The sequence below is a fragment of the Nuphar pumila genome, chromosome 16 (assembly GCF_984573655.1).
Source record: "Nuphar pumila chromosome 16, dmNupPumi1.hap1.1, whole genome shotgun sequence".
Taxonomy (NCBI): Eukaryota; Viridiplantae; Streptophyta; class Magnoliopsida; order Nymphaeales; family Nymphaeaceae; genus Nuphar; species Nuphar pumila.
Genome location: NC_143264.1, coordinates 80,298,932 through 80,320,037, shown reverse-complemented (window position 1 = coordinate 80,320,037; position 21,106 = coordinate 80,298,932). Strand labels below are relative to the sequence as shown.

Below are 21,106 nucleotides of genomic sequence, written 5' to 3'. Positions count from 1 at the left end.
TACAACTTGTTTGGGCTTAGTGGTAGACCTATCGTTGGTGGCATGTTTTTGGTTTAAATATTTTGTTGTTGCCTTCCATCTTTATAAAAGGGAAAAACCATTTGAAGCACACGGCTATATATCCCACCCCTTTTCACATTCATCAGTGTGAGTAAGAATTACTATTTATGTTGTTTCAGGCTGATCCTTTGTTGTGGCTGTTACCATTTATTGGTACATCAAACATCAGGTCTTTAGTATTATACTTGCATATTTACCTGTACATAGTTCAGATTATATGGAGAATGCATCTTTATACCAGCTAGGATATTCCATATTTGAAACAGATCAATAGTATTGGCTGTTTTGACATTGCCTGATTCTACCTTGCAGTACTGCGGTATGGTTGGAATTTTAGCACCACTTTGTGAAGAAACATTATACAAGGGTTTTCTGATAGTGTCTTTGACAAAGTGGTGATGGTGAGCATTTGAATTGTTCAGAAAGATGCAGCTTGAAGAGCTGAACCCTGATGCATTCACTCCGTCAGCTCTTTTCATTCTGTTTCATCAATTGGCAGTTTTAGACTTTTAGTTTAACTCATCAATCTGAAAGCCAGTCGGGTTACGCGGATCGGTTATCGTGTCTATGTTATTGGGTCGACCTGTTTAATAAACGGGTCCCCGTGTCGTGTAAACGGGTCGTGTTGACCCGACCCGTTTATTAAACGGGTTAGGCGGGTCGTGTCGGGTTACCCGTTTAATAAATGGGTCGGGTTCGTGTTTGCCACAGTCGACCCGTTTAATAAACGGGTCGGGTTCGTGTTGAGGTATGCTGACCCGCCGACCCGACCCGCCAACCTGACCCGATTGCCACCCCTACTCATCCTGTGCATCGCACGAGACAAAAAAAGATGTTTTGAACGTCTTTTTTAACAAACATTGGATGCGGTGGACAGAGTTTCGTGCATCCACCGCGTTCAATATACATTGTAATTATCGGTCCACCTCCTCTCCTGTTACAAAATGAACAGGAACGGAGGGAACAGAAAAAAATTTATGCATCGACGGGCGCACCCAAAATGAATGGGAACATTACTCTCTCTCCTCCGAAGCGCTGAAACTCGAAGACGGACACCCTATTCACCCTCTCTGAGCGATTGTTCTTCTCCTCTGGAGTGCTCAAACTAGAAAAAAACTGGGAATCGACGAGCGTATTCACCCTCTGTGAGCGATTGTTCTTCTCCTCCGGACATCGGTTTCTGATCGTATTCATCTCCTTCTTACCGAGGTACTCTCTCTCTCTCTCGTGATTTCTTCTTCGATTTTTTTTTCTTTTGTAATTTTTAGTCTTCGTTTGACAATAATGTGGGTTCCGATTCTTAGTGATCCCCTCGTTAAAATCTCTCTCTCGTGATTGGTTGTTTTCTCGAAACCCTAGTAGGTGCTTTTCTTGAAACCCTAGTAAGTTCAGTTGTAGGTAGTGTGAATCACTCTGAGATAATGTGGTTTGCTTCTGCTGAAATAGAATTGAAGAAGCGAATGGAACACATAAACACTAGTGCCCATGACCGCATCTACAAATTCTGCACTTTCTAGGCATCGATGTGACCAACTTTCCCAGGTTTCAGTTAATATGCATCTAGTACAACCTGATAAGCTGGCTGTTGTGTTTGAACCTGGAGGGGGGTCAGTGTGGTATGGTGGTCACAGGCACATCATACACAATGAGTTCAGTTCATCATTCCAACCAATTACGCTTGTATACTGGTTGTTCAAGAAAGCTGCATCCCAAGTATTCGAGGAAATGACTCCATTAAGATGCAATTCATCAATAAGCAACATGAATACTCTTGATTACATGCGAACTGACTTGATCAAATGCAAGTTGCAAGGTCAAATAGTGTTGAGTGTTGTTGCACCTTGGTCGGATCACAACTTCCTGGCAACTACATACCAAGTATTCAAGACAATGCTTCACGGAGGCTGTAAGACGCATATATTGTATAAAAGGTCTGGATCTAAGGCAAGATGAATCAATGCATTTTCTTTATCAGCATGGTGTCACTACGAGATTTTGATATGGGAGACAGGGATTATCTACAATAATTCCAGTTCGAGAGTCGTTGAATTTTTATACAAGTGGATTCTTCTAAATTCAAACTTCATAGAGTTCACAACCGACATGTTTGATGGGTTGTTTCACAAACTTAGTTTCTCACTGAATACAACAATGAATCTCGTAGAACCCACCATGCTCCCCTGGTTGGGAAACTCAACTTGGGTTGACTGGACTGATCACTATGGGATGTCCTATGTTCCTGCCTCCTTTTCAATTTCTCCTCTACATTCATAGCATAACTACTTGCCTGATCCAGTGTCTCGACTGTGATACAACTGAAGTCGTCAGAAATAGCAGGACGGAGACCAGAAATATACCTCGTGACCTGCTGGCGGGCGGTCTCCTCGATTTGCACTCGTAGGGAGAGACGATGGAACTCCGCAGTGTAATCCGCCACAGTATTGGTGCCTTGACGCAGGGTCAGGTACTCCTTGTAGGCTCTTTCAGCGTGATCTGACGGCACAAACTTAGACTGCATCAACCGCTGCATCTCTCCCCAAGTCTGTACACGCTCTAATCCTTGTCGCTCCCTCGACCGCTGCATCTCAACCCACCATGTTCGTGCTAGACCTCTCAACCGAGTAGAGGCTAGGGAGACACGACGGTGTTCGGCGACGTCGTGGTAGTCGAAGAAGAATTGGACGGCATATGACCAATCAAAGAACTGCTCTGCATCGAACCGACCTGCGAACTCTGGAAGCTCTAACTTCACCCCATACGTGGAGGGGCACTCTGGTGCTCTCTGCTGACGGGCTTCCACCAAACCTGCAGGGTATTCATCCCAAAAAGTATCGTCCCACACTGCCCTATCATCGCAGTTCTGCTCGCCTGGCTGCTGGTGTTGTGCTACTCCAATGACGTGTGGACGACGCTCAGGTTGCGCCGGTCCCTGCTGAATCTGCCTCGGTCTGGCTGGCCCATGGGCGGGAGCCATCTGTGTCCGACGTTGGGGTATCGGTATGACAGGTGGTCCTGCGATAGGCGGAAGGATGGGTCGGCTCTCGGGCTCTAGGTGGGTAGGAATTGGATAGTATGGGTTTGGGTTATAGGTCGGGTTAGGATAATGGTATTGGGTAGGATATGGTATTGGGTTTTGGATCTGAAGTGGGTTACCGGGTTGGTTCTGGTTCGGGTATCTGGTTGGGTTGGTATTGGACTGAGATGATTCGCTCGACTGGATATGGATCGAGCCTAATCTTAGACTATTTGTCGGACCCAAATTTGAATAGGTTGGATCAGGGATCGAGTTGTGGTAAAAGGCTTGGTTTGAACTCGATCCACGATCCATACAATGATGGGTCTGGTTTTGACCCGGCTCAACATCAAGCTGGAGCTCCGTCCGGGTCCGATACAGGTTTGGGTCGGTATGGGGTACCATTTGGGGTTCGAAATTAACGGGTTGGGCCGGATTCGTAGTAAACTGCAATCCAAACCCAACTGGGTAGGCTGGATATGGGTTTGCAGGACCCGTACCCGCCACCGGGAACCCAAAGGGTGGTCCCTTGAAATCGGGTATGGGTCCGATCCTAGTGGGATCTCGACCGGACCCTGCTGGAGCAGGTCCGATCCCTAGGGGTTCAGTCCCCTTCGTCTGCAAATGCGCTGCAACAGCGCCCCCGCACACAGGTGCTGGGAAAATTGACAGACCCACCCCAGTCTGGACTGAGGTGGGTGTGTTTGCAGCTTGACTCGACATCAGGTTCGGGAGGAACTCTGGGTTCGGCCCACGCAGACCGTGCCCGATTGGCAGCCCCTGCTGTGTGGGTCGTTGCCATGCTTGCGCGCCAACGTTGTTGATGGGCAGGCTGTCTTCCCCCATTCGAGTGGACTGCGTTCCACGAATCATCGTCGGTGGCCTTTGGTGGGGCAATGGCTGGCCGACGTCCCTGCCTAACTCCTTCCCTGTACCACCAGATGGCACGACTAATGGGAAGGGTTGTTGGGTCACAGCCACAGATTCGACAGGGACAACACCAACCTGCTGAGTAGACGCTGATGGTGGTACTGCCGGTGAATCCATCACTGCAACTCGACTCTCTACCCCATCTAATCGCCGTGATATACTGGCCACGTCCCGGCTGACTCGCAATACGCTTTCCTGCATCTTCGTCATCATTTCCATCATCCGTAGCATTGGGTCTGTGTTGCCGATATCCTCTTGCTCAGTCTCTGTCACAGGATCGCCCCTCACCTCCGAACTCATCTTGTTGTCGGGGAGAAAGGCGCTGGCTCTGATACCAACTGATGCAGTGGTGAGGGTCGGCTGCAACTTACCGGCTGACAGGAAGAGGAAATATGACTCTCACGTTCAGCAATGGGCAGAAAATAAGAGAGACAGTCACCCAAATTGATGGTGACTAGGTTAAAACCTCCTTTTATTGAAAATCAAGAACTTCAATGAACGAGAAACAATGTTGAATAATAAATGAAAATAGCAAACAAGGCAAAGGAATGAGACAAAAGGGAAAGAAAGTAAAAATATGCTGGAACGAAAAGGCTGCTGCCAAGGAATTAATCTTCTGTGCCTTTCGTAAAACCCTAGGAGAGGGTTTTAACTATTCAGCTGGCGGATCCGGGTCTCGGGTCCAGTCATGGACCCGAGACAAGATCCGGGTCTTCTTCTTGATGGATCTGGATCTGGGTCACGGGTCTTGGAGTAGGGTCTGGGTCCATCCTGCCCTGCATCATCCCTCCAGTACAATTCTACTTCTGCAGTGCCATTATTCACACACAGAATGTGCTCTTTTATAAATAAATTAGGCACAGGAAATGAGGCTTATCAAAAAGAGGAAGCCAGTAAGCATAAATAATTGTGTAAGTGAACAAGTTACCATATGAAGAAGAGAAAAAAATCATTACATAAATACCTTCATATACATACACATTGTGTGTGTTTATATCCTCTTTATCAAGGTCCTTTTTATGATAAGGATTGAACAATGATTCACATGTCTCCAAAAGAAGCATTAACTAACTACCATCAAAGACCTCTTTCTTTCTCAATTGAACAGGAAATGCATACATTTGCATACCTATTTTGTGAAATGTGAAATAAAATAATACAAGATGTAACTATGCAAATTAGAAGACTTGGCAATGCAAACACATAAGACAAACACAAGCCAAGCAATAACATAAACTTGATCCTAATACTATCATCATTAATGATCCTATTTCCATGTATTTAGCACTAGCTACCAAGTAAAAATACATGAAGTTTTTTCATTATAAAATAATAATACATTCTTGTTATTTTAGCTTATGCTCTCTTAACATTTGAATATTTGGTATGTTGGTACACTCTTTTCCCTAAAAGTCAATGATTTTTATAAATGGGATCATGCTAAGCTTATATATGATGTATTTATTGGTGGTGGGGCATGGATGTCATGATACTATCTTGCCTTCATCTGCTTTTGCAAATGATGCACATTTAACTCTAGTTCTGCGTCTTGGAGTTGGAGCATGTGCAGGCATTATTGAAATGTCTGCAACTTATCTCATGGACATGGTTCACGGAAGGCTAACTGTCCAGATCCTTTATTTGTCATTCCTTTAAAGTTCTTTCCTTTATTAAAATTTGTTTTCTCCGTTAGCCAACACTTACTGATAATTGTCTTATTGCTTGAATTGTCGCGAAAGGCTAACTGTCCAGGTCCTTTATTTGTAATTCCTTTGAAGTTATTGTCTTATTGCTTGAATTGTTAAATGGTTTATGCAGACGGACAAGTCCCCTTACCAGTACAATGGTATGTTTCATGCACTGTCAACTGTTCTGCGTGAAGAAAGCCCTCGAGCTCTGTACAAAGGATGGCTTCCCTCTGTCATTGGAGTGGTTGGTGATACCCTTTTTGTTGATATTGTATTTCAGTTTCCTGTTTAGTGTTGCAAATTTTATAATGTTAGTCCTCTTCTTCCTAAATAAACATTAAACTTCACTATGGTTTTCTGAAATTGAACTACGTCTGAAGATTTTTAACATTGTATTATACACGCATACATGCACATCTATTTACTTTGGTGAACATAAGATAAAGCTCTCTGTTGCTAGAGCAGTTCTTTCAAACCCATGCATCCTGCTACTAGATGAAGTTACTGGAGGTCTTGATTTTGAGGCAGAAAGGGCAATTCAAGAAGCTCTAGATATCCTCATGTTGGGCCGATCAACCATCATCATAGCCCGATGGCTTAGTCTTATAAGAAATGCTTATTATATTGCTGTAATGGAAGAGGAGCAACTTGTTGAAATGGGTACGCATGATGAACTACTGGCTGCGGATTGCTTATATGCAGAACTTCTAAAATGTGAAGAAGCAGCGAAACTTCCAAAGAGGTGAGTTGCAAGTTAGTATTATATTTTTGGCAGTGCTATGTGATTTTTATTTTTTTATATTAATCATTATTTTGTTTATGGTGGCCTAGAATGCTAGGTGACTGAATAAAAGAAACTTCATGTGTTTTTACTTGCTAGCCATTTTCAATGTTGTTGTGGTGCATAATACAACTAAAAAGCTCCACTTGTGACAGATTCACTCAAGAAAAATGAAAGTTCATCCATATGTTAATTTTGAAGATCTAGCGCGTTCAACTGATGATTTCAATGGGGCTCAACTCAAAGCTGTTTGTGTAGAGCCAGGCATGATGGCTCTTCGTTGTGATGCAACCGAGGTCATGCCTTTTCTTTTTCTCAAATTTATGATCTTTATAAATAATTGTGTGCATCTTGTGAGCTACCACTCATATATAGCTTTGTTGATCATACATAGTTCCCTGAATTGATGCAAAATTTCTTTCCAACAACTGGAGGTCCTCATGCAACACATCTTTCTGTATTTCAGGTTAACCATGAAGATTTCAACAAAGGGATCATCCAAGTTCAAGCAAAGAAGAAATCAAGCTTGAATTATTATGCTTAATTGTATTATCATTTTTGTAGGATACTTGGTGAGAAGTTAAAGCCTTCATTATTAGCAGGAGATGTCCTGTGTTTGCCTGTGAAGTTCGAGTGATAGTGTCTCTACCACCTGGAGTTGAAGTGACTATAGTGCCAAGGTTTTTGAACTTCACTAGCTGGGGCCAAAAGATGAGTTTTACTGTCAGCTTCAAAGTGGTTGCACCATCCAATGGCTACTTATTTGGATCACTAACATGGAGGAAGAAGAATTTGTCTGTAAGCAGTCATCTGGTGGTCGAATACTTGTCTGAAATGTTCAGCTTGAAATTTGAACACACATTGACACATTACATGACTGAAATCTCATCAGCAAGTGTTAACTTGAAAGCAAACATTTACATAAATTCTTTGAAGAAGTTTGCATTTGGTGTAAAACATTCACAACCCCTTGTAACTTCTTTGTTTAAAAAAGTTGTTGCTATATCTTTCATAATCTTTTGTATCTAGTTGAATTTTTGTAGATGAATAAAGGCCATGTTACAAATAATCCTTATTTGTTTGTTGAAATACTGAAAAGCAAAGCAAACTGTCTTCTTTAAATTCCTTTGATAAAATTTTGTTTTAAACTCTGAAAGCAATTTCTGGTCATCATCATATCTAAAACTAAACTTGTTTCAAATCGGATCATAGTACATTATAGTAGCCCATTCTCCAAAGAAGAGAGAGAGAGCATAACATATTTTCGGGGAAAAAATACATATTCAGGGTAAATATCCAATTCAGGATTCATATTCGAGACAAAAATTCATATTTGGGGCAAAAATTCAATTCGAGATTCATATTTGGGGCAAAAAATCTAATTTGAGATCCTTATTTGGAGCAAAACTTCATATTCGGGGCAAAAATCACATTCGAGATCCATATTCGAGGCAAAAATCAATTTCAAATCCATATTCAGGCAAAAATTTATGATTTTTAAATATAATTTTGTAATTGGATCCATATTCAGGCAAAAAACCATAATAAACTTGTTAAAACATGTAAAATAATGGATGGATCGGGGTCACACCATCCAAAATGAAGTAATTCGACCCAATATCCATGATTGTCCAAGTTATCTGCACATCATCTTCAAACAACGGACATTTGAAACATAGCATTTGAGTACTGTCCAAACAAACATTAGAGGAAAACCAATGTTCTGTAATTTCGTTCAACCCTGGACACGCCATCAAACTAGCTTGAAAAATCCCCAAAAAGTAGATCCCGGCTCCCAGCCCGGACACCGACTTAAATATTCACAATTTTCTACTAATAAGATTAAAATACGTGATCCATCTAATTTTTAATGTTGGCGACCACAGGTCCCTTATGGCGCCAAATGTAAGAATGAGACAAAACGGTTGCGTCTTTGCTGACCGCCGATTGACGTCCTCGTTCCAACACTTAACTCCTAAGCTCTTCTTTCCTCTCTCTCTCTCTCCATCACCGCGTCAACATGGAAGACGCGCGCCCTCCACGGAGACTGTCGTTGCGTCCTTAGCGAGCGGGCAGAATCAATTGATCGATCGAGCTGAGTTCTGGTTTTGAGAGAGAGAGAGAGAGAGAGAGAGAGAGAGAGAGAGAGAGAGAGAGAGAGAGAGAGAGGGAGAATCGTGTGAATTTGATGGACGGGGGGGGGGGGGGGGGTATCCCTTCCACCAGGCTTTAGGTTCCACCCCACCGACGAGGAGTTGGTGAGTTATTATCTCAAGAGGAAGGTTCATGTCTGACCCATCCGCTTCAATGCCATCTCCGAGATCGACGTCTACAAATCCGAGCCCTGGGACCTCCCCGGTACTCCTTTCCCTTAATCTTTCCTCCTATCTCCTTCTTTTGGTGCAAACCTCAGAGATTTCCGTTGTCTTGAATTCTAGACTTTAGAATTTCGATGTACACAGCGAGATCCTGTTTGAAGAGCGGAGACCTGGAATGGTACTTCTTCAGCACTCTGGATAGGAAGTATGGGAACGGGTCGCGGACGAACCGAGCGACCGAGCTCGGTTTCTGGAAGACAACCGGGAAAGATAGGGCGATCAGGCAGAATTCGAGGGTGGTCGGGATGATGAAGACGCTGGTTTATCATAAGGGCAGGGCGCCTTGCGGGGAAAGGACCAATTGGGTTATGCAAGAGTACCGTCTTCTGGAAGAGGAGTCGTCGGGCGGGAACGGTGGAGCTCAGGTAATTGATCCATCCTCTGATTGTTTGGGAATTCACCGAGATTTGATGGATTCTTTGTGCTGTTTAGTCATTTACGGAGTTTGGTCTTGATCATTTTGGGGCGCAGAAGGATGCGTATGCGATATGCCGAATCTTTCAGAAGAGCGGCGCAGGCCCCAAAAATGGTGAACAATACGGGGGGCCGTTTATTGAGGAAGAATGGGAGGACGACGATATGGTTGAGTCTGAGACGCCTCTTGCTTTGTTGAATCACGGGGCGTCTGCCTCTGAACCACGGACGGTGATGGATCCATCAGTTTTGGTTCCTAAGCTCGAGGATGACGCATTTTCCGGGCAAGCTTTTGGTTCGCCTTGCGTGTCTGATGATTCAGGACAGGAATTTGTTGATTCACAAGGTTGCCCGATAGTTTATCTGGACGAGACTGATCAGTTTCTGATGCATTCTGGTGGGCAAGGTGAAGATGTCCTCAACTCTTCGCCAAGTGGAGGGATCACTCGAGAGGACAGTTATGAGCAGGTATATATAGATGCCTTTTCAAGGCTTAACGTGCGGTTTCTGTACATCCTTCTGTGAAATTCTATTCACATTTTTGCGTGCCTATATTTCTGATTTTATATATATATATATATATATATATATATATATATATATATATATATATATATATATATATATATATATATATATATGTCTTATTTCTTCTGCTTCGGTAATTTGTTGTTTTCATTTGGAGATTGTGGTTGTTCCCACTCGTTATATGTCTTCGGCTGTCTACGTATTAATGTGTCTTGAATATAAAAAAAGCTTGGATGCCGATATATCTATTCTGAAGCAACAAGAAAGAAAAGTTGAGGTTGCAAAAAATTTAATTGTATTTTTTTGTGAAATCAATCAAGGCTTTAAGGAGTTATTGGAAAAGCATTAGTACATTCCATCTTACAGGGTTAGTTAGATGGGATAGACCCACGTTGGCTACTTATTGGGCTTTTGATGACTGGCTATCGAAAATAAGTTTCTGCCCCTCTTTTTAAAAAGTAGCTACAAGGAAGAATAAGTGTGCGTGTGTGTGTGTCTCCTTGTCTTTATTGTTAATACCAATGTTAATATCCGTATTAGTATTGATAATATTATCAATATGCACCACAAATAATTTCTCTTCATTGGTAACAAAGTGTAATATGTCGTGCAGGAAAAACATAAATCGTTCAAAATGCATTGTATAACTTGTCCGCTCTTGTACTTCCAATGGACTATTCCTTTTTAATCTTGCTATTTGTTTCTAATTCTGAAAGAACATACATCAGGTTGAATGTGATTGGATTGGTGAATTTCTTGCCATCTTGTCCAAGATTGTCAGGCTTAAATTGCATTGGTGAGTGCACACTAGCTTGTTGTCAGGCTTAAATTGCATTGGTGAATGCACACTAGCGAGTATGTTTGGGTATTGTTATGAAGGCAAGAAATGCCAGTTTTGGTTGGCATAGTCTTGATAAATAAAGCAATCACTCAAATATCACTCCGATATTGGCAGTCCATAATCAGTTCTGACATGACATATATGAACGTGCTTTAGTGGAACTGTGGATGACAGGGCCAAAATCTCTCCTTGGTTGGACAACCTGGTACTTTTCAATGTGTGATTCCATTGTTCTTTCACAACATATACTCTGAGTTTGTAAATTTAGTTGATTAATGTTCATCACAAATGTTATCTTCTTTTAATTTATGCTACCTAGATAATAACCAGCCTTACCAGTTTGAGAGATGTGTTGACAGGATTCTAATACTAAATGGCTTGCAAAATTTATTGAATGTTTGACACTTTGGGCACCTATGAAAACTTTGTAGTGTTTTTCCCTAACAAATTTCAAAATACCATGGTACTTCCTAATATTGATTGCTACCAGCAAGGGTGATTAAGTGATTTTAAAAGAAAAGTGTACAATGAGTTTACAGTTGCAATTCGAGAATTTAATGAGTCTTTGATTTTGTATTTTTCATAAATGCAGTGGAATTTAACCATTTCACAGACAACACACATATACACATAGATGTGTTGTAGTATCAATGAGTTAATACCTTGTTGTGCCTGCACTTTGGGTTACTTTGGGTAGATTTGATGATCAAATGTTTGATTTATTATTTGCAATGTTGGTATGTTTGATCAAACCTAATTGTACTACCATGATCTACTTTTAAGATAAGCCCCTGACCATCTGTCCTACTCAAACTTACACCCAAGTGGTTAACTTATTATCTTTGACAGATCTCAAAGGCAAGATCTAGCTCTTTGTGATTATATCGTTTACATGTAATTGTTTGTGATGGTTTGTCGACAATGGGAGTTCATCTTAGTTTGCTCCTGTGCATTGACCATTTTATTGATGACATTGAACTTCTGAATATAACATACTTATTCTTCAAATCAAGTACACTCATACCAGCTGATGATTATTTGTTTTGCTTGTCTAGGTCAACTGGAACTGGAATTTGCTTACCTGTTATTCTTGCACCTTGGCATCTTGTAGCCAGGTGGTCTATCTAGCATAAAAGAACAAATAAAGGCAAGGACCACTAATGAAGGATTTCATATTAGACTCGCAGACCATCATAAATGTCCCAATACTCTGAATCTTCTGTGAGAAGTGTGAATGAGTTACTTTTAGGATTTAACAATTCCCTTATCTGCTTTCCATTTGTCTGTGGATATTATCCTGTCATTTTACTCTTAGCACTAACCACCCGCTTGATATGTACCATGATTACTATCATTTTCTACATAAGATTCACATCATGGGGAAACAAAAGCAGAGAGGTCTTTCCTTTCTCATATATTCTCTATTCTGGATTAAACTTACAATAGTATGTCAGATAGAATCACAATCTGTTCATTTTTATCATGTATGTCTATTTCCTTCCACCTTGCACCTTTAATTGCTTATGAACCTTAAACTAAGGATGCATAAATGTACACCTGAGGTTTCCAAGTGATAACTATTGCATCTGGGTTTGGACCATCATCGTGGCTTGGCTCACTTCTTTTGGGAGATCTATTAATTCTTTGTGTTTCTTGAGATATTTATAAACGGAAATATCTGTGGATGGAGCATGAAACAACAGTTTTGGGATGGATTCATAATGTACTAGTTGACCTTGAAGCAGTTTGTTTATTCTATTGTCTAAAAGTAAGTCAATAGAATTGGCTTTCTATGTATGTGTATAACAGTAAAACTCTATAGTGTTGGTAGTTGGAAAAATCTAAATTTCATATTACTGAAGTTTGTGAGGAGATCTTTGTCTTATATCATTATAAATAATCTGTATTTATGTTCTGTTGTCTTTACCTTTCTGCAAATGGTTGGACCTAATTTGCTCCATCTGGCTATGCTCAAAGATACACTTTTAACATGATGGCAGTGATAAGCGTTGGTGTCAATATCAAGTTGTAAGCATGGTCTGGTAAACACATGTGGATCCCAACATTGTCTGCAAATGACCTTTTTGCTGAACTATATGAATTGTGAAAGTTTTTTTTTCACATAAAGTCTCAAACTACGATCTTCCGTTCACAGCTGCCCCAAAATGAGTCTATGCTAACTAAATTTATGAAGAGCTGTTGCGATCTTGTTTGAGTTGGATCTTCTACATTGTCTACTTTGTTACTGCATTATTGGACTTGCTAACTGCCTTGGACATGGATTATCCCTAATGCTGAGAGTATGAGGTCACAAATGCCAAAGAAACCTTGTGCATGGTAAGAGCAAAACACACTATATGCTTCATTTATGTGCATCATATTGATTCTGATCTCTGTAATGATCTATGCAAGTCTTAATGTTCTAATCCTTCCATATTTACTTGTTTGAATCTTGTCCCCTAACAATTAGAATGATTTGTTCTATAGGTCTTCTCGAAATTTTCCAACATAACCTTTGAGATTTTATTCACGAATTTAGGATGCTGCATTCTGCATGAAAATGAACTACCTGCACCAGAATTAGATGAATACAACATTTTTTATTTTTATCAAAGTGCTCAGGGATTCCTTGAACGGCAGGATGCTGATCCACATGCATTGCGTGGCCCTGTTGACGATGTTGAAATGAAATGGGGATCTTCGAAACACGAGCTTAGATTAACAAGAGCAAGTGTCAAGAATGACACTAAAGCATAACCCTTAAAAAGGGTATAACTGGAAACAAAAAAAAAATAAAAATGTATTCTTTATTGATATGAAAAACCAATTGCTTAAGAAGCATTGGAGTAAAATACAAGAGGGGCTGCACCCCTTTATATACACAGCTGAAAGAGGACTCAATAGAGCTGTTGGGCACAGTCCAACAGCTCTATTTAGAGCTGTTGGAATGTGTCAGTCCAACAGCTCTATTAAGAGCTGTTGGACTGTGTCAGTCCAACAGCTCTACAACAGCTCTATTGCTAGTCAAGTCTGGACAGGACTTGACTAGCAACAGTCATTCTAGTTCAAACTGAACTAGATGACATAAAGGCAAAAAATAAAAAATAAAGGAAAAAAATTACAGAAAAGAAAGAAATGAAAAATGTATATATATATAATATAATATTATTATATATACATATATGTACAGTTTTACATTTTAACACTCCCCCTCAAACTTACGGTACAATGAGCGAAAGTTTGTCTAAGAGAAAGTGAAATCGGGGAGCAGCGAGAGGCTTTGTAAAGAAGTCTGCTAACTGATATTCTGAAGTGACATATGGCAGATCAATTATCCCGTGTAGATATTCCTCTCTGACGTAGTGACAATCCATTTCGATGTGTTTGGTGCGTTCGTGGAATGTTCTGTTACTGGCAATGTAGATCGCACTTTTGTTGTCACAACACATTTGTGAAGCCTTTGTTGCTTCAACTCCCATGTCAGCAAGCAGTCGTCGGAGCCAAACTACTTCCATGGTCGTGGTTGTCATGGCTCTGTATTCAGCTTCGGTGGATGAGAGAGATACCTTCTGCTGCTTTTTACACCTCCACGAGATTAATGATTCCCCTAAAAAGACACAAAAGCCAGTGGTTGAGTGTCTGTTATTGGGATCACCTCCCCAATCAGCATCAGTATATGCAATTAAATCAAGAGAAGAGGAGGAAGATAAGAAAAGTCCTCGTGAAAGAGAGGACTTGATGTATCTGATAATACGCATGACTGCTCCCATATGAACAGAAGTAGGAGCATGTTGAAATTGACTTGCTGTATGAACAACATGTGCTATATCTGGTCTGGTAATGGATAGATAGGAAAGTGCCCCGACAAGCTGTCTGTAAGGAGTAGGGTCTGCAAGAAGTTCTCCATCATCAATCTTCATTTTAACATTAATAACTTCTGGAGTGTCGACTTTCTTATCATCAGTAATACCACACCTGAAAACAATATCAAAAGCAAATTTAGTCTGAGATAATAAATATCCTCTAGGAGAATAAGCAACTTCAATGCCTAAAAAATATCTCAACAAGCCCAAATCAGTCATTTCAAAATGAGATTTAAGAAGTGTTTTGATTGTTTCAACTCCCTGTTTATCGCTTCCGGTGATGATCATATCATCCACATAGAGAAGAAGCACAATGATCCCTGCATCAGAATTCTTAATAAACAAAGCAGTGTCAGTTAAACAGAATTGAAAACCAATATCAATCATAACACGACTAAACCTATCATACCAAGCTTTTGGTGCTTGTTTAAGTCCATAAAGAGCTTTTTCTAAGCGGAGGACTTTACCCTTAGGAATACTTAGACCAGGAGGGGGTTCCATATATACTTCTTCAACTAGCTTTCCATTTAAAAAAGCATTTTTGACATCCATTTGAAAAATAGACCATTTTTTGATAGAAGCTAAGGCAATTAAGGTTCGGACAGTAGTCATACGAGCCACCGGAGCAAAGGTTTCTTCATAATCAATCCCATATTCTTGGGCATAACCTTTGGCTACTAAACGGGCTTTATATCTTTCAAGAGTACCATCACTCTTGGTTTTAATTTTATAAACCCATCGACATCCTATAGTTTTCTTCCCTGGAGGAAGATCTTGAATATTCCATGTAGAAGCCTTTTCAAGTGCATCTAATTCAGCTTTCATGGCTTCTATCCATTTGATATCATTTTTTGCTTGAAAATATGTGGATGGTTCTTCATATGAGTGAATTAATGCAATAACTGCCCTATATGTGGGTGAGAAAGACTCGTATGATACAAACTTTCCTGGAGGCCTCGAGATTCGGGTTGATTGTCTAGTTGGAATGTTAGAATATTTCTCAAGTGCACATGGAGGATTAGACTCTTGTCGCCTGGAATATTGAATACTAGTATCTCTATGAACTTCTTCATTTTCAACATTAAGATCAATAATTCTTTGATCATCATCAAAGTTACAGTCAATGTCATATTCATTAGATGTTGATGTTAGATCTAGCAAAAAGGAGTATTCAGTGACGTCTTTTAATTTTCTAAAATCAAAGAAGCTCTCATTTTCAAGAAAGGAAACATTTCTAGACACATATAGTTTATTATTTTTGAAGTCAAAACATCTATAACCTTTCTGGTTTTCAGCATATCCTAAAAAGGCACAGGGAATCGCACGAGGGGAAAGTTTATCATTTTTGTCAGTAAATATGAAACATTTGCACCCAAATATTCTTAGTCTAGAGTAGTCTGGAGAAATGTTCATAAGTTTTTCAATGGGAGTGATATTTTGTAACGAAGAAGATGGCATCCTATTAATGAGATATGTGGCAGTTAAGGCAGCTTCTGCCCAAAAGTCTTTCGGGACTTGATTTGCTATTAATAAAGTCCTAGTGGTTTCTATAATATGGCGATGTTTTCGTTCTGCCAGTCCATTTTGTTGAGGTGTATAAGGACAAGATCTTTGATGTGTGATGCCATGCAATTTAAGATAATTTTGAAAATCTGTGGATAAGAACTCTCCCCCTGAATCTGTGCGAAAAATAGTAATATCATTTTGAAACTTGTTTTTAACCATATTATGAAAAGTTTGAAAGTATGAAAATACTTCAGACTTATGTTTGAGAAAGTACATCCATGTATGTCGGGAGAAATCATCGACAAAAATAACATAGTAAACAAATCCTCCTTTAGAAATTACTGGTGCAGGACCCCAAACATCCGAGTGTATTAATTCAAGTGGTCTTGAAGAGAAAAAGGTTCTGTTCTGAAATGGTAATCTTTTCATTTTGTCGAGAATACAATCTTTACAATCAAATGATTCAGAATTACAAAATTTCCCTAGATTTGGAAAATGTTGGATTTTGGCTATATGTGGGTGACCAAGTCTCTTATGCCACAGTTCCAACTCTATTTTTTGAATATTATAACAAAAAGCTTTCTTTGGCATTTCCAAAAAATCCATGTAATAGAGTCCTCCTTCTCTATGGCCTTCCCCAATCAGCTTGCCTGACTGGCGATCCTGTACCCAACAACCATGAGAAGAAAAAGAAATATTACACCCATAATCAGAAATTTGAGATACAGATAAAAGATTTAAATTTAATTTGGGAACATGTCTAATTTCTGGAATAAAAAATTTTTTTGTTTTATAAATTTTTTCAAAATTTCCTATTCCTTCTATTTCAAGAGAAGTCCCATCAGCAGTAAAGACCTTTGACACACTTGTTTTATTTTTAACACATTTGGATAGACTTTGATTATTTGGGGTCATATGAAAAGATGCACCAGAGTCAAGAAGCCAAGAAATTTTACCTAGATCAGAAAAAGATGAGGCTGTTGCGCCGGTTGAAGCTTTAGATGAGGAAGAGGCACCTTTGATGAGAGGCTGGAGAATCTCCATTAGTTGGGCCAGGGAAACTGGTGCATCCTGATCTTTAGGCTCCGATCCAGCAATTGCAGCTCTTTTTTCTCTCAGCTCCTTAAGTTTGGGACATTGTGGCCTGTAGTGTCCCGGTTCATGACAGTGATGACAAATAACTTTCTTCTTATCATAGTCACCATTTTGTCGGTTAAAGTGAGGAGGCCTATATGATCGAACATGATTCTCTGGTCTAGACACGGCTAAAACGGAATCATCTTCAATTTTTAAAGAACCTTTCCGGAGACGATTTTCTTCCATTGTTAACTCTTCAATAGTTTCAACAATAGAAGAAAATTTTCCCCGGTGAAGTAGGGCCGATTTAGTGGTTTCAAATTCCGGCCTTAATCCAGTGATAAACTGGTAAAAATGTTCGGCATCGAGTTGTTTCTGACGAAGCTCGATGTCTTCGGCACAATGCCACTTTGGTTCTAAAAGGGAAAGTTCTTCCCAAAGTTCGGACAACCCATTGTAATATTCACGAATAGTTTTGTCTCCTTGTGTCATCATTCGAACTTTTTCTTGGAGGTTGCACACATGTGCAATATCTTTAAGGGAATACATATTCTTAAGGTATTCCCATGCCTTATCGGCATGATCAAATTTGGCAAGACTTGAGCATTTTTTAATGTCAACGCTATTGATAAGCCATGACATTATCTTCGCATGAGATATTCTCCATTCTTTCCATTTCTTCTCGTATGAGGCAATAACCTTGATTTTCTCTTCTTCCGATGGAGGGACCTCTTTATCTCCCTCTTTTTTAGTAAGAGATAGCTTAGGTTCCGAATCGGAACCATCCACAATCCCCCATAAGCCTTTTCCCCATATATGGTGCTTCATGATTGAAGCCCATGTTACATAGTTCGTATCGCTTAGTTTCATAGGCATGATGGTGACTTTATCATTGTCATCCATCGATTACAAGGAGAGAAAGAATAGGGATAGAAGAGAAACAAGGAAAATGAAAAAGAAAGAAAAAAAAACAATACAACAAGATGTGAAATCTTCTCCAATGAAGTGATAAAACACTTCTCTTCAAGTGGCGAACACTTTTGCAAACGGGCACGGAAACCTTGGCAGCTTTTCCTCAAGATTTAGTACTTCCGCGGCTCTGATACCATGAAATGAAATGGGGATCTTCGAAACACGAGCTTAGATTAACAAGAGCAAGTGTCAAGAATGACACTAAAGCATAACCCTTAAAAAGGGTATAATTGGAAACAAAATAAAAAAAAATGTATTCTTTATTGATATGAAAAACCAATTGCTTAAGAAGCATTGGAGTAAAATACAAGAGGGGCTGCACCCCTTTATATACACAGCTGAAAGAGGACTCAATAGAGCTGTTGGGCACAGTCCAACAGCTCTATTTAGAGCTGTTGGAATGTGTCAGTCCAACAGCTCTATTAAGAGCTGTTGGACTGTGTCAGTCCAACAGCTCTATTGCTAGTCAAGTCTGGACAGGACTTGACTAGCAACAGTCATTCTAGTTCAAACTGAACTAGATGACATAAAGACAAAAAATAAAAAATAAAGGAAAAAAATTACAGAAAAGAAAGAAATGAAAAATGTATATATATATAATATAATATTATTATATATACATATATGTACAGTTTTACATTTTAACAGATGTTTCCATGACAGATCTAGTCAAGGTGTGCCAGCATATTGAAGATGGCTATTACTTGGAATTGAAAGATCTTTCAGAACCCGTGGATCCTTGTTCTACTGTTGAAACGATCAGTAACTCCCTTGCATATTTTGATGCTTCTGCTGCTAATATCCCGATTGAAGATGGCTCCTTTTTAGAAATGAATGATCTTTCAAATCTTACAGATGCGTGGTTTTGAAATGCTTGATGAACTCCTACACTATTTTGATGCCACTGAAAATAATTTATGCGAGGTTGGTTCAAGTTCTTCTGGGATTGGACAAGAAGCAGATGTAATTGATAGGCATTTAAACATTAACTCTGAGGTAATGTTGACTTGCATTCTAGAAGCTTGAAAAGCTTACACATTTTATCATCAGTGAAAGGTCTCTTAAATTGAATTTTCTATGCCTACATCATCTGATGTGAGTATACCAACCATTTTGTATACAATTTTCAGGTGGATGAAGCATTGTTACCATATGTGGAACAGCCAGATACCTTGCAAGTCCATATTGCAGAGCAGTCGGCCTCTAAGCAAATACTTGAGACCTATCCTGGGACAGGGGACAAGGTTCTCAAGCAGAGATCAGATAAAGGCACTCGTGCACGAGGTATGGTAAAGAGTAAGAGGCTATTCTTTGTTCACTTGATGTGTCAACTGGTGATTCAGTGAGTTGATTGGGTGACACTCAACATGGTGGTTGTTTATATTATGGATTGCATAAGTTTGCGTTCTCCAAAACCCATCATGTCTCACTAATGTGGATCCCTGTAGAGATTAATGGTGGTTATGCCCATTTCATGACTTTTTTAGTATGTCACAACTTATGGAAGATAATCTCAAGAAAGATCGAAAACCTGTTAAAATTACACTTTCATGTGATTAATTTTGGTTATGTTTTATCTAGTGCGTTCAGCGCATAATTTCACTTATTTTGTTGTTAAACCCCATCATGGTGCAGATGACACATGTGAAGGTGGATGGGTTAACTGTCTGTCGAAACAGGTCCATGGTATGCTGGTATCTATTCCTGCACCCTCTGCAGCTGTTGCAGAATATCCTCAGAAAGCAGACAACTCTGTAGTTCAGAACCCGGCGGTCTACTCCTCCAGCTCCATCCATGTCACAGCTGCTACTTTTCACATATCATGTGATGGAATGAACGAAGTGCCACTGTACAAAATGGGCTTTTCAGGATACCTCTCTTTTCTCTCAATTAAGGATGAAATTTACTCCATTGTACCTCTTGCCAGCGTTCTTGGCTTCCCTGTCATTTTAGATGTTTCTGGCGGGAAGGCGTTCACAGTATTTCTTAGGGCCTGCTTGCATTTCTTTGTTTTGGTCATGCTACTCGCAGTAAGTTATAAGCTGAGAAACTACATTTCTGCTGGATGTCGTGATAGGTAAACTTATGCCTGGACTTGTGCTGCTGTTAACACTTCCAATACGTTGTTTTCGGATGTTTAATTGAACAAACTACACGAAACTCATTTATGTATACACTGAAGATTAAGGTTATACTAAGAAGAGTAAGGTTGTCTCTTATTTTGGTTTTCTTTATTATTATTATTTTGATGATGAGGAACCCTCAGAGAGAACCGGGCCACTTAATGGACTCGCCTCCCCCCAAGTAGGGCCCACAGCCACTCTGCCTTACGTAGCCCACCTTCCAAAGCTACAGATACATCCATGCACCAGCGGGGTTTGATCCAGTGCCTTCACAACCACCCCCACAGGCCACGTTGCCCGCGGTGGTGGTGGTGGTTGTTTCTTTATTATTAGTTGATTGTTTATAGGTGTTATTGTTACAATTGTGTGGGATGATGATTGATGCTTGGAAAAACCTCCCTTCTTTGAGCCATATTGTGAGGGTCATCTTAAGAAGATGGATGTAAATGCGTCCCGTTATCATCTTTGAAGGGCCCCTCTTAGGAATACCATTAAGAAAATGAAATTTAGGGCAATCTCTCGGATGGACTGGTGAATGAAGGTTGACGCATCTTTTTGGGTCTGGATCATTTTGATCTTGATTGGAATCTGGTAGCTGGGATGGGCGTTTATGCATTTGGGATGGGAAGTGAGGTCTTTTCTCCTTTGTATTTACACTAAGAATGGATTTGGCAGCTGCCACTTCTTCAAATGCACAGACGCACATGATTCCATCACAGCTACCAGATTCCAAACAAGGCCGTATCGGATCTGCTGATTCAGTTCAGTTTCCATGTAAGAACACCTCTCAGGTGTGTACTAAAACCTCACACGTGGGAAGGATTTCCTCAGTGATGCCTGATTCCAACTTGAAAAGACATGTAAATGGACTTAGTTTTGGGCTTAAGCCTAGCACAAGCTTTGTGACATTCTAGAATTAAGTTCAGGCGTAT

At 40.0% G+C, this 21,106-nt stretch overlaps 1 protein-coding gene and 1 long non-coding RNA gene across 2 annotated transcripts; both read left to right on the top strand.

The window, feature by feature from the left end:
• The first annotated feature begins 6,151 nt into the window (after positions 1-6,151).
• Positions 6,152-7,460, top strand: LOC149813798 (uncharacterized). Its single transcript, XR_016428376.1, has 3 exons — positions 6,152-6,433; positions 6,628-6,768; positions 6,939-7,460. It is a non-coding gene; the product is annotated as an uncharacterized LOC149813798 (long non-coding RNA).
• A 1,274-nt stretch (positions 7,461-8,734) lies between these two features.
• LOC149813797 (NAC domain-containing protein 53-like) lies at positions 8,735-20,275 on the top strand. The gene is made up of 5 exons (XM_089992160.1): positions 8,735-8,830; positions 8,918-9,215; positions 9,322-9,732; positions 19,182-19,335; positions 19,687-20,275. Exons 2-5 carry the CDS (start codon positions 8,925-8,927, stop codon positions 20,130-20,132), a joined length of 1,302 nt encoding a protein of 433 aa, XP_089848286.1. The 5' UTR covers positions 8,735-8,830; positions 8,918-8,924; the 3' UTR covers positions 20,133-20,275.
• Positions 20,276-21,106: the final 831 nt, after the last annotated feature.

What these genes read in the sequence shown, in the direction of transcription:
- LOC149813797 (XM_089992160.1), top strand. Translation starts at nt 8,925, where the DNA reads ATGTACACAGCGAGATCCTGTTTGAAGAGCGGAGACCTGGAATGGTAC. An exon ending in GAGAGGACAGTTATGAGCAG is followed by an intron (nt 9,733 to 19,181) that starts GTATATATAGAT and finishes TACAATTTTCAG; the next exon opens with GTGGATGAAGCATTGTTACC. An exon ending in TAAAGGCACTCGTGCACGAG is followed by an intron (nt 19,336 to 19,686) that starts GTATGGTAAAGA and finishes ATCATGGTGCAG; the next exon opens with ATGACACATGTGAAGGTGGA.